This window comes from Sciurus vulgaris, assembly GCF_902686455.1.
Source record: "Sciurus vulgaris genome assembly, chromosome: 18".
Taxonomy (NCBI): Eukaryota; Metazoa; Chordata; class Mammalia; order Rodentia; family Sciuridae; genus Sciurus; species Sciurus vulgaris.
The window spans coordinates 38526767-38539846 of record NC_136479.1 but is presented as its reverse complement, the minus strand read 5'-3'; the positions used below and the strand labels follow the sequence as shown (position 1 = coordinate 38539846).

General features: G+C 50.3%; 1 protein-coding gene across 12 annotated transcripts in view; it reads right to left on the bottom strand.

Moving 5' to 3' along the window:
• AUTS2 (activator of transcription and developmental regulator AUTS2) overlaps positions 1-13080 on the bottom strand; it is a 1098554-nt gene that overhangs the window by 276708 nt on the left and 808766 nt on the right. For all 12 annotated transcript variants that reach the window (XM_079120201.1, XM_079120204.1, XM_079120194.1 and 9 more), the window contains one exon: positions 11359-11388. In XM_079120201.1, coding sequence (XP_078976327.1) covers positions 11359-11388 — 30 coding nt within the window. The remainder of the gene's footprint in view (positions 1-11358; positions 11389-13080) is intronic.

Below are 13080 nucleotides of genomic sequence, written 5' to 3'. Positions count from 1 at the left end.
ATTAAAGCTCATCACAGAACATCTTTTCTGAGCAATATTTTGTTGGATGTTAGCTGAGTTACAACTGAAAGTGATAAAATACTCTTTGAATATTTCCTTTTATTCCAACATGTTACTATTCTCCCTGGTCTTTTCCTACCCGTGCTCAGGCTTCTTTGGAATGTGGCACAAGGGAGCGTCTTGCTTTGCGGATGACAGCATTGCCCCCAAAGCCAGGCAACACAGGTTTAAACCCTGGCTCTGCCTCCAGCCAGGTGCAAGACTTTGGGCATGTTACCTGATACCTCTGTGGCTCAGGCTCCTCCTCCCTGAACTGGAGATTATATCACTATCTACCTATTAGGGTTTCAGTGTAGGTTAAATGAGTTAACGTAGGTAAAGTATTTGTGTTATTTAAGTAATAGCTATTTTTACCCCCAGGTAGCATGGATGGCTAGAAATCTCACAGGCTCTGAAGTCAGAAACCCATTTCTTCCAGCATTTTGATGTAAGTCATGAAACCTCCTGGAACCTCATTTTGCTCGTAAGTAAAATGGAAGCAATCATGCCCACCCTCACTGGGTGAGTGTGAGGACAAGGTGAGGTACAAAGTGCTGTGCTAAACACTGGTAACTGGGCTTGTGAGACCGGCAGGCTTGGCCACTGCAATGGGGACAGGTTCCAGCTCACTGAGGGTCCAGCCACCAGCACACAAGAACAATAAGCCCTGCCCAAGGCTTGGCAGAGACCTCTGCTCGCCCTGTGCCCTCCTTGGAGGAGAAGTCACCCCCTCGGTCCTGGGGACTGGAAGCTCAGGAGAAGGCACACTGCAGGGGCCACTGTGGTAGGCCCTGGGGATTTGCACGCAGCTGCCGCCCACCTGCCAGTATGCAGCGTCTAGGTGCACACACCTGGCAGCCACCTCCTCACCGTCTTTCCCTGGCTCTTTTGTCAGGGCAAGAGAAGGGCAGCTCCTGCTTAGGCCACGGTCACCCCACCCCCACAGCTCCTCTGAGCAGGAAGTCAGGGCCCTGGGCTCCCCATCACACTGCCTGCCTGAAGCACACACTGGAGCCGGGAACTTGCCTGAGAAGCCAGTAAAATTTTAATGCACTCTGTAGTGCGGTCATGTCACACTCGGTTATGGCAAATAATCCCAGATGCCTGCAGAGGTAAAATGGAGCTGTAATGTGCTTGCCTCCTAACCCGAGCTGACAGCAATGATGTACGACTACCATTAGCGGAAAATATCACTTCAACTAACCCATGATCCAGCTCCGCTCAGGGTCACATTATCCATGAGGAACAAATTACACTCCCAAAGTAAATACAAATTTTCTACACGAAATGGGTATCAAAAAAAAAAAAAAAAAAAAAGGGAAGGGGGCTATCCGTTCCCTCTCCAGCACACTGCTGAGTGACACAGATGACAAAGGACAGGACAAATCATTGGCTGACAGAGTTGGTGCCGTAATCAGCTCAGCCGGCATGCACTCCAGCCGATAAACACTATAGTCTCCCCTTAGTGGCAAATACATAATCTTTAACACGGACATAGCTGCTTCGGATATTTACTGCCACTTGGGCTGCAGAACACTCCATATAGCATGAGCGGACGGAAGAGGAAAGGGTCTGTGGCCCGGATGGACCAGAGACCCTCCACGAGAGTGAGAGACTGCATTGGGGATGGGCAAGAGGGCTCCTGAGGGAGAAACGAAGACCAGGAGTAAAATACCTGGGGTGCAGCCGGGAGTGGCAGGACACCTGTGTGCTGGCTATGGAAGGGAAAGCAAGCTGGAGAGACACATGGACAGGCAAGATGCCCTGGACCGGAGACTCAGAAATGCCTCCATCCTGGCTCAGCTCTCTGCAGACCACGTGGGTGATGAAGGCAAGTCCCATTCTGTTCTGGGACTTAGATAAAGTGTCAGTCTGCAGGTTCAGCCCCAATATCTATATGTCAGGAACATGCTAGGTGTGGGGTACTTAAGGGGAACCCACGATTCTATAAAATAGGAATGTTTCACCATATGCACACATGTGCACTTAAAAGAAGACTGAATTCCACGACCAAGAACGGCTCAAGTTTAGGCCACTGAATGGTGTGGCCTGTACCCCAGGTAATTATGGTGACCCACAAGGCTGACTTTGCCACTCACATGTAAGAATCAAAATACATACAGTGCATACACTGGGTTGTGGCTATAAGACAAGCGTGATGGCGCACGGCCATGGTCCCAGCTACTTGGAAGGCTTAGGGAGGACACCCAAGCCCAGGAGTTCAAGGTCAGCATGAGCAACATAGTAAGATTCCTATCTCAAAAACAAAACCAAAACAAACCCCCCAACACTGTACAAATACACAACGCACATGTTATATACCTTGTATATGGCTTTTCCCTTCTCGCCTTGAATAACTATTTTCTGAATTATAAAAAAAGTCACACTTCAGGAGGGCCTGCACATCTAAGTTGTCAGTGGACCAAACTGAATTCACTCAGTGCTTCCTGCACAGCGGCTGAGTCTGGATCTTTAGAAGCCGGTGGGTCAGCCTGGGGTGGGGTCAGGTACAGAGGGAGATGGTGCCGGTTCCTGGATGGCTCTGAGGGACCTGAGGATGTGCCCCAGCTCTCCCTTACGTGGAAAGTGGCATGCTGCGGGAAGGGTCTGGGCCTGGACTGCTGGAACCGGGGTCACTTCTCAGCTTCATCAATGAACCTTGTCTTTCCTAATTTGTAAGATGACGACACCTGCTTGAGAAGCCAGAGCTCTTGAAAGGACCAAACCCCAGAGCGTGGCAGGTTGCCGATGATCAGTGACGTGGACGTGACTTCACACGGATCCCACAACTGACATTTGGACAGGTCCTCTAAAACGATGTGCACAACAGTGTCTCCAATGGGCTGCTGTGCTCTTCAATGGGGAGGTAGATTTATTCATTATTACTGACCCTGATCTCATTTTACCACTGCCACAAGAAATTAGTAGCGTCTGAATCCCTGAAAGTCCCAGAAAGCACTGAGGCCCAGACCAAGCCCCCGAGCACACAACCACCCGTCCCTGGGTCCTGGGTAGCCCTTATTTCAAATGCCCCCTTCCTCTGCCTCCAAAAACATGCATGGACCTGGCTACCACGAGTCAAGCCATGTCCGGAACAAAGACTGAGAAAGCTGATTCTGGCTATTTTCAGGTAACTGAAGATGTCTCAAAGGTCTACAGCCAGCAGTCCAAACGCAACTCGGAAAGTCTCCACCACGTCCAGAGAGGGCCGAGTTCACCTTCCCAGATTTTGAAAAAAGTCCATTCATCCACTGGATTTTGGGACTTTTAAGGTATAAAGTTCAGCTAATTAATAATAGCATGATGTTTTATTATCCTGATCACACTGGAACAACACAGTTGTGATGAGTGGCATCTGTGACCGTCTTGCCAGCCAGAAGTTGCCAAGGGGCATCACCGGAGGCAACCCCTGCACACAGTGCCCACGGGTGACCAGAAAGAAGTTCTTGTGTCTTCACGGAGCACAGCATGCTCTCCAGTCCCGATACAGAACAAGAAGCCTCCTGATGCCACAGAGCAGGCCAGCCCTGCCAGACGTGCGTCAGGGCACCAGCAGCGCAGGCGCCTCTGCTCTGGCAGCTCACGGTTCTTGGTGCGTGGCCCAGGGCTCACAGCCCTCGCCTCCTCCAGGCCTCCGGCGCTTGGCCACCTACTCATCAAGTAAGCCAGAGAGTCCATGGCAATAGCTCATCCTCAGGGAAGGTGGCAGGGTTTCCCTTGGAATGTAGAATCACGTACCTGACCTCAGATCGCAGCAGAATTCCTTTTTGGGTCAAATAATGCTCACTGTCACATCGATTCTCGGGACACTACGATGGCTAGCTCTTCACCTCGTTCCCACGCTTTCCCAGACACCTGCAGCCGCTGAGGGGCGGACAGTAAACCAATCGCTCTGCTGTCTGTGACACACCCAGCTGCCACAGGCCAAAGGGCAGTCCAGCCACCACAGCGCTTGCAGAAGGTCATCTGTACAGACTCGCAAGAACCAATGGAGTGGATCTGTGTGGCTGACAGAATGAACTAAGCAGGTGGCGGCTGGACATCAGACCCATGTGAGTTTTCTTCCCGCTTGAGAGCATCAACACAGCTGTGTCCACTTCTGTCCACTGTGTTTATTCCCTTTTAGGAATTCAAGAGAGATGAAAGAACGAGATCATTCTCCATAGAACTGTCTTTCCATTTTAGCAAAAGGAAATATGGCCACATAATGATTTCCCTCTGGGTCCTGTCTTGCTTTGGTGGTAAACAGCTATACAGAAAAATCAGGATATTCAGTCACTGTGACTACATTGAAAGAGCAGGACTCATTGTCACTGAGGTTAGATCACTGAGTCCAGCCTTATTTACAGATGACAATACTAAGACTGGGGTGAGGCCACACAGATGTTGAGGAGGAGTTAGGTCTTTGGATGGAAAGATCTCCCACATTCTTGGACAGGCAGAATTAATATTGTCAAAATAGACATACTACCAAAAGTGCTATGCAGATTTGATGCAATTCTTATTAAAGTTCCAATGACATTCTTCATAGAAAAAGAAAAACCAGCCATGAAATTCACTGGAAAAATAGGCCCAGAATAGCCAAAGCAATCCTTAGCAAGAAAAGTGAAACAGGAGGCATCATACTACAAGACCTTAAATTATACTACAGAGCTACAGTAACAAAAATAGCATGGTACTGGCACCAAAACAGACATGAAGACCAGTTGAACAGAATAGAAGACACAGGGATACCACATAAACACAGTTATCTCACCTAGACAAAGGTGTCATAGACATACATTGGAGAAAAGAGCCTCTTCAACAAATGGTGCTGAGAAAACTGGAAATGCAATTGAACCTGTGCGTCTCTCACCCTGCACAAAACTCAACTCAAAGTGGATCAAGGACCTAGGCATTAGACCAGAGACCCTGCGCATACTAGAAGAAAAAGTAGACCCAACTCTCCACCAAGTTGGCTTAGGAACTGACTTCCTCAAGTACAAGAAATAAAATCAAGAAGCAATAAATGGGATGGCATCAAACTAAAAAGCTTCCTCACAGCAAAGGAAGCAATCATAAATGTGAGGAGAGAGCCTGCAGAGTAGGAGAAAATCTTTACCACATACACCTCAGATAGAGCCTTTATCTCCAGGATCTATAAAGAATTCAAAAAACTTAACACAAAAAAACAAAAACAAAAAAACAATAAATGGGCAAAGGAACTAATAAGCAATTCACAAAAGAAGAAATATGAATGGTCAAAAAGTATATGAAAAAATATTCAACATCTTTAGCAATTAGAGACATGCAAATTGAAACTACACTGAGATTCCATTCACTCTAGTCAGAATGGCAAGTATCAAGAATACAAATAACAATAAATGTTGGTGAGGATGTGGGGGAAAAGGTTCACTTATACACTGCTGGTAGGAATGCAAATTGATGAAGCCACTCTGGAAAGCATTACGGAGATTTCTCAAAAAACTGGTAATGGAACCACCATTCCTAGTTATCCCACTCCTCAGTTTTTACCCAAAGGACTTAAAATCAGCATACTATAGTGACATAGCCATCAATGTTTATAGCAGCTCATTCATAATAGCCAAGCTGCCCTACAACAGATGAATGGATAAAGAAAATGTGGTGTATATATACAATGGAATATTACTCAGCCATAGATAAGAATTAAATTATGGCATTAGTCAGTACATGAATGGAACTGGAGAATATTATGCTAAATGAAATAAACCAATCCCAAAAAACTATCTCTCTCTGATATGCGGATATTAACCCACAACAAGGGAAGGGAGGGAGGGTGAGATTAGAGGCTCAGAGATTTAGACAAAGAGGAATGAAGGGAAGGGAGGGGGTGGGGATAGGAAAGGCAGTGTAAGAATCAGACTTCACTTTCCTATTTTCATATATGAATATAAGACCAGTGAAACTCTACATCACGTACAACTACAAGAATGGGATCCTGATTAGAATGTTATATCCCATGTACGTACTATATGTCAAAATACTCTTTACTGTCATGTATATCTACAAAGAAAAAAAAAGAAAGTGGTCTTCTGAGTGTGTCCACCCACCTACAATAAGGAACAGAGCACCTACCTAGGACCTGTCCTTACCTCTCACCACTCATCCCAAGAAACAAGTTTAGCTGAAGATGTCTGACAAATATTCAGTAATTCCTGAGTTTTTATTTTATTGATCTACATTTAATAAAACACATGTACATTTATAATCTGCTTTTTTTCCCAGAATATGATGTGACAGGAATTGGCAGATTGTTGCAGGTACACCTTAAGTATGAGTGAAGCAATTTTTAGTTGGGCTTGAAAATTCTATGTATAAAAATATTTAATGAGATTCAGGATTTAAAATGATTTGCACTGGAAATTTAATCGAAGGATGGTATCGACAGGCATTCTGGATGGGTATGTTATAATAAGCCAGATGGAAATACGGCGACCCATCCGGGATTCTGGAGGGGTAACAAGAGTTTGAGTGGACGGGCATTATGGAGATCAGGCATCTAAGATGGAGAGCTCTTGAAGCTCAGCCAACAGCTATAGGAAAACCAGGGAATTTATACATGGCTTAGAAATGTTTTATGAGAAAATGAAACTGTAAAAGCAACACAAGCCTGAGCAAGAGAACACACATTTACCGGGGCGCAGGCAACAGGCCCTGAGATGGGTCAGGGGCAGCGGGGCCAGTAGTAGGCTTGGGGACCTGGCTGCCAGGCCCCTCCACCTGGAGATGAGCAGCTGAGGGGAGCTGCAAGTTCAGCCAACACAAGCACTTCCCGTGAGCCATGTGCTGCAGGTGCTAGGGACAGGAAGCGGAGAACCAGACCCCTGCTCCTTTCCTGGGTGATGGCTGTTTGCTTTTCTACTGTGAAATTTGGAAGGGTTAAGAAGATTCCATTCTAGCTGCAGAACAGGACAGTGCCTCTAAATGGCCTCCTGCCCAGAATGCGTCTTACTTTGAACAAGGCCGGGCTCCACAAACAGCACAGAGGCCATTGAGCCGCTGGAACGTGGCTGAGGGCTCATAAACCCCGCCACGGGCAGAGCGCGTAGGTGGGTGGGACGCTTCCACTAGCACAGCCACATGCCCGTCCGCAGACGGACTGCTTAGCGGTTCCTGGGTCTCCCTGAGCCCAGCTGAGCACGTGGTTTGTGCTGAGCTGGGATATGGCTTGCTGGCTCTCGGCTGCCTTCTCAGAAGCTGCTCCCTTCCCGCACAAGGGGACACAGCATGCTCAAACAACAGTTTATCACGGAGTGAAGTCTTAGGGTGTAGGAAGGCGCCGGCGTGTGGGAGGGAAAGTGGATGTGGAGGATGGGTGGTTCTCCTCTCAAACTGGGCAGCATCCCAATGGCTGTCCAGGAGCGAGGAGCAGGAATCAGAGACCTCCCTGGGTGATGGGATTGCGAACAGCCAGAGGTGGAGACTGCTGCCAGGAGGCCAGTCACAGAACAGGCCACTTGGGTGAGACTCTGGCGTGCTGCACATGTGTCTACACCCGCCACCTGAGGCATGGGCCTGCGCACAGCTAAGGACTCCATGGCTTTCAAGTCCTTCTGTTGAGCAGTGAAAGTTTCAAGAACACCAAACACGGGGAAAGGAAAGTGCTCCTTTTGGGCATTTGTATAAGCACTCATGTGCCAAATATAAGCTAGGAAGCATCTGTGTGGGCGCTGGGCTCCCACGCGGCCCCAGCATGCGGGGCCAGCCACCCTGCCCACCTAGGATGCTCTGGCCCCACCCGGAAGCACTGAATCAGAACTTCCTCCTGTCAACCCACCAGGTCTGGCCTCTGGGGAGAGCTGTTGAGGGACGAGGGAGGCGTTAGGAGGCGTTAAATCATCACACTGTCTGTCCAGACAGCACGTGCCCTCAGGTTATGTCCAGAGGAAAGCCTGATGTTTGCAGAAGGGGCTTCAAAAACACTGCCTGGGGACCCTTCAAAATGCCACAAGGCTTCCATCAGCCCGTCCCAGGAGGAGCACCCTCCGGGAGGAGAGCTGACCTCAGGTTCTTGTGGAACGCTCTGGCAGGCTCCCTACCAGGGCCAGCGATTTCAAAGAGGATGGCGGTCTTCCTGTTTCCCTAGCGCCTGCCTCCCCTTCTCCCCAGATGGACTCTGGAGCTCAGGCTTAGAGCACTCGGGTGGCCAGCCTGGGCCAGGAACCTTCATCAGCTGTTACAGAACGGGGGCGGGGCTGTTGGCGACCACAAGGCAGGAAGGCTGGCCAGAGCCAGCCTAGGCCACGGGCCACTGGGCCTTCCCTTAGGCGGCATGTGCCCACACACAGGACAGTGGGGAAACGGGGCCACCCTTCATCTCCACGTCAATGCCATCAGCACACACAGTGCCGCTCAGCATGCTGGGCTGCTGCCGGTGGTGGAGATGGTGAGGAGGCAGAAGGGCGCAGAGGCCAAGCACGTGGAAATGGGCCTCGCCACGCTGGCTCCCGCGCAGGGCAGGCATGGTCGCTCACCCTGGTGCCTTGTCCTTGCTCACCTGTGGGAGGGACACCCACTCAGGCACTGACACCGCCTTCTCCACTGCCCCGCTCACTCCCTGGCCTTCCGGTGTCAGCGAGTCACTGCCAGTTAATTAGTAAGGGTATCATTTTATAAATTACCGCTTCGTATGGGAGGAAAGCAGAGTCTATCTTAATCCAGTCGGCTGTGTGAAATACAGTACCCTGATTTTAGACCGCCAGTTCTACAGATCCCTATGGAGTAAGAGGATGACAGGTCTTCCAGAGAGAAGTCCCAGTGGGTCCCCTACAGGCTCACTTTTGCCTCCAACAGCATCCCTGGTGAGGCTCGCTGAAGGGTCCCAGGACACTGAGTGGCATCTACTCCACCATTAGCAATTCAGATTTGAATGGGAATCCTCCAAGCAGCACAGGAAAGCTGCCCTGGTTAGCTCTGGGGCTCCAGGGGCACAGCCAAGAAGCTCTCCCACACAGGGGCTGACAGGCCAGGCTCTGATGGAGACGATTCGGGGAGGGTGGGGTCCAAGTTCGTAATAAACACCAGACAGGCCTAGTCCAAAAGGGCAAGGCCAACAGTCCAACTGCAACAGGGCCGAGCAGGCTGGGCTGCCACTACAGAGGCTTGACTGTTCTTGCTGGAACCCTCAGGAGAAATGCCATGGGCAGGGCAGGGACCCACCCAGAGAGCGCTGGTTGTGGTGCAGCTTCTAGGTAAGACCTGCAGGAGCACCGTGTCCAGAGGAGGCACAGCGGGCGTGTGGGGAGGGACACTCCCAGGCCTGTTGCCTTCCCACGCGGCCACTGTCTACTCTGGAGGCACCTTTACTGCCCTGTTGTCATCTAAGCTGAGTGGTAGGCATGGCCACCCTCCCACGGCCCCTCGTCCTGACATCTGCTTCTTCAGGCCCTCTGAAGTGCAGAGCTGGCGACAGCTGGGGAATGCGCTGCAGGGTGCAGGAAGACCCACGGCCCCAGGCCCCTATGACAACCACAAGCACCTTAATTCTAGAAGTTACCAGGGAGCGGGGATCATCTCTGTGATCACTGACCTGGGGAGGCCCAGGCACTGTCATCTGAAGCAGTTTCCCAGGGGACTTGGGTATGCAGCCAGGACTGAGCCCGCCGACCAAGACACAGGAACGCACAACAGCACCCTTCCCACCTCCGCTGCCCGGAGATGCTCCGGAATCTCCTTTCCTTCCTGAGAAGGTCGTCTGCTTGGGGTTAAGCCCTGAGGAAGGCCATTCATGTGGGGAAGGGCCAGATTCACAAAGGGACAGCCACCATCACCCACGATCTCCTGCCCCTCCCTGGGACTGGACCATGACTGCCGTGAGTGCACATGACTGCGCTGAGTGCCACAGCAGTGCTGCTGTGCACTCGTCCCTGGCACCCACAGCACCCACCACTCACCGTGGCCCAAGACACAGGGGCCTGTCCCTCAGGCCCCAGGCCCTGGGGGTCGGAGGAAGGAAGTTCCCACTTGTCAGTTAGACAAAACAAGGACCCGGAGCCCCTCCCGCGTGCACTTCCGCTGTCATCCAACAGCCCATTACCGTGTCACAGCACAGCGCACCCTTCCACAGGTCACTTTGTTTAAAGTGACATGGATAATGCACATGTCAGCAAGCTGACAGTCCTGGCCGTCCTTCAGAGATAAAAACCTCAAGGCGAGAGTCTGTTCTTATCTGGGGGACATGCATTGGTCTATCATCCAAGTCAGGCAGAACATGATTTCTCCAGAGAGCACTTTTTTCATTTCCTGATTTTAAGGAAATCAAATAAGCACCATTTGTCTTCATCTGAATATGCTTGACCTGCTCAAATGATGATGTCTCGCATTTTATAACAGGCTACATATGCTGAATTCAAATTAACGACAGTACAGAACAAGAGCCTTTAGATCTCTCTTGGAGGCTGGCAGCAAAGAAGGAGGGAAAGATCCTGGGCTTGATGGAAAGAGCTCGCTAAACGTGGACTGCAGGGTTCTGAGTGAAATCTGCAGCACTCAGGAGCTCAAAGTCAAGGCACAGACTCGGAGGCAGGGGAGGCAAGGACTAGCCCATCCTTCTGGGGCCAAGCAATATACAAAACATGATAACAGGTCATTTTCTTTCAAAATGCACAAAACAGCAATACAAACTCAAAGGAATTTGGCTGGCAGATTGGGACAGCTAGAAAGAAAGACCAAACACACAACCCCTTTGCTTCAGGCAGCAGAAAGCTCACTTTACCAGGTTGTGATGCAGTCTTCTGGAAGCTCAAAAACTGAGCTTCTCTTCTTGATCCTCGCTGATCTGGACACGTAGAGGCCGTACCTGCTGGGAGAACTGCCCTCCCACCTGGCCATTCACCCAGAGTAGACAGGAGCTCCCACCTGCCCTCCCCACCCCGACGGGATTCCTCGACACATGCCATTAACATTCTGTTAAGAAGGCCAACACACAGAGAAAAACTGGGGAAGCAAACAGGTCCGTAGGAAGAAGGCAGAAATGACTTTATAAATACAGGCGAGTAAGTTCAATGTTGCCATTGAGGGTTATAACACAATTTCCTCTTTAAAAATGTGGTGGGTCTATGGGTCACCTTCCATAACAAGAACGGTGTCACATCCATGCAATGTTAACAAGCTTGTTTTAAAAAGTGGTTCTCTCAAGTCAAACGTGTTGCCTCTTACAGGAAGCCACTGTGAACAGTGTCCTTCTCTCAGCAGAGAAAAGGTCCTGTCAGCAGGGAGCTGGCATCCCACCCATGGCAGCCTGGAGGAGGACCGTGGTGCTCACACTGTGTTGTGTGCTGTGCCCACAGGGGGTCTTACCTTCTCTTCCTGGTCACTGTCACTGTCGCACTGAAAATGAAGACAAGAGAATGAAGGTTAGTGCGATGACTATACTTTTGTTTTTGATGTCTCTGCTCCTGGAAAGGACAAGGGAAGTAAAGGAGTGGACTGGAGTTTCTGCAGCCCGGGGCTAGTAAACAGAATCAGAAACAAAACCTCATTCTGTTGAGGCCGCTGACCACTGACTCCTGTGCCCAGGAGCTCCAACCACGGTCAGAGCAGTGAGGTGCTCAGGCCCACAAGTGAGCAGAGGGGGTTCCCATCCAGGAGCCAGCCCAGCCATGGATGAAGGAAATGAGATTCCCTAATGGGATCCGGAGCAAAATCAGTATCATAACAGACTTCAAACCTTCAACTTCTGGAATTTCTTCTGGTGCTTTTCTAAAGGAAATGAGGTAAATCTCTGGGCACTTCACTCTCTTTTTTCAACTTTGAAGGAAACAGAACCTACAGGCCCAAGGCTCCACTCGTGACACCTTAGAACAGAAGGAATGCCCCTGCAGAAAACATGCCCAAGACGAGAGGCGGGCAAGGAGTGCCCGCGGGGCACACCACACTGTCCAGCAGACCCCGCGTTCCCGCTGTCAGACTGGGTTTGAGACAGCCAGAGAAGGCCAGGTCACTCAGAGCTTTGGTTCCCCATGACAAGTCAAGGAGAGAGAACACATCTTTTTTTAAATATCAAGAGTGTTCTGTAAATCAATATTGGACTTAAAAAGGGAGGGTGTGTTTTGTTAGAGAAAGTGCTCAACAGACAAATATATCCATTAATTCCTCAACAGTCATTGAGAAAGCAACGAGAGAATCACCCAAGACTGTGGGACAGGCCCTCAGCAGGCGTGGCGTGCTCAGAGTGGCATTCACTCAAGACACTTGTCAGCATGGGCTGGGGGGGGAGGAGGGAGAACACAGAGTGGGGAGCCGGGTCACAGGGAGAGCCTCCGGGTAACCACTACCAACCAGGAGGCCTGGTTTGGGAAAGGGAGGAACGGACGGTACCCACAGCCCTTTACAATTCCCTTTCCCTCGTCTGCATCTTCTCCTAACACTTAGAGGATGAAAAAAAGTAGATATTCTTTTTCCCATTTTTGGTCAATGAGAAACTAGAACTCTGCTGAGAGTTTTAGAAAAAGATCTTCTCTTCTCAATACAAGGAAAAAGGTAGGAACCATCTGCTTCTTGCCTTTGAATGTGACTGTAGGAGATGTGATGTCCTGATCCACAGCAGCCATCTTGCAAAAATGTGGCAAAAGCCTCGGTACAGAAATAGGATGGTGGCCAAGGTAGCACAGGCCTGAACACAAGCGGCCACTGAGCCCTCGCGGCGCCGCAGCCTCGGCATGCTTTTGCTCAGAAGAGAGTAGGTCATCTTCTTACTTAGGCCACCACGAGAGTGTCCTCCGTGGAAGGTAATGTGGGAGCCCCTCCGACGGGGCGATCTGGCGACTTCCTCCTCTTCCACACTGAGACTCCACACAGGAGGACTGGGGACATCTGTGATCTGGCAGGCTGCGGGGCAGGAACTCGCTCTCTCCTCCTGGCTCCGTAGGGCCACGGGGTCCTTACGTATCAGTGACTGCAACTCACCCGAGCACACCGCCCCGCCTCCAGGCGCTTCCAGTCTCAGATGGGCTGAAGTCACATTCTTTTGCCTGACGAGGGATTTTTTTACCACATTAAGTCAAATGAGCTAGGAAGGAA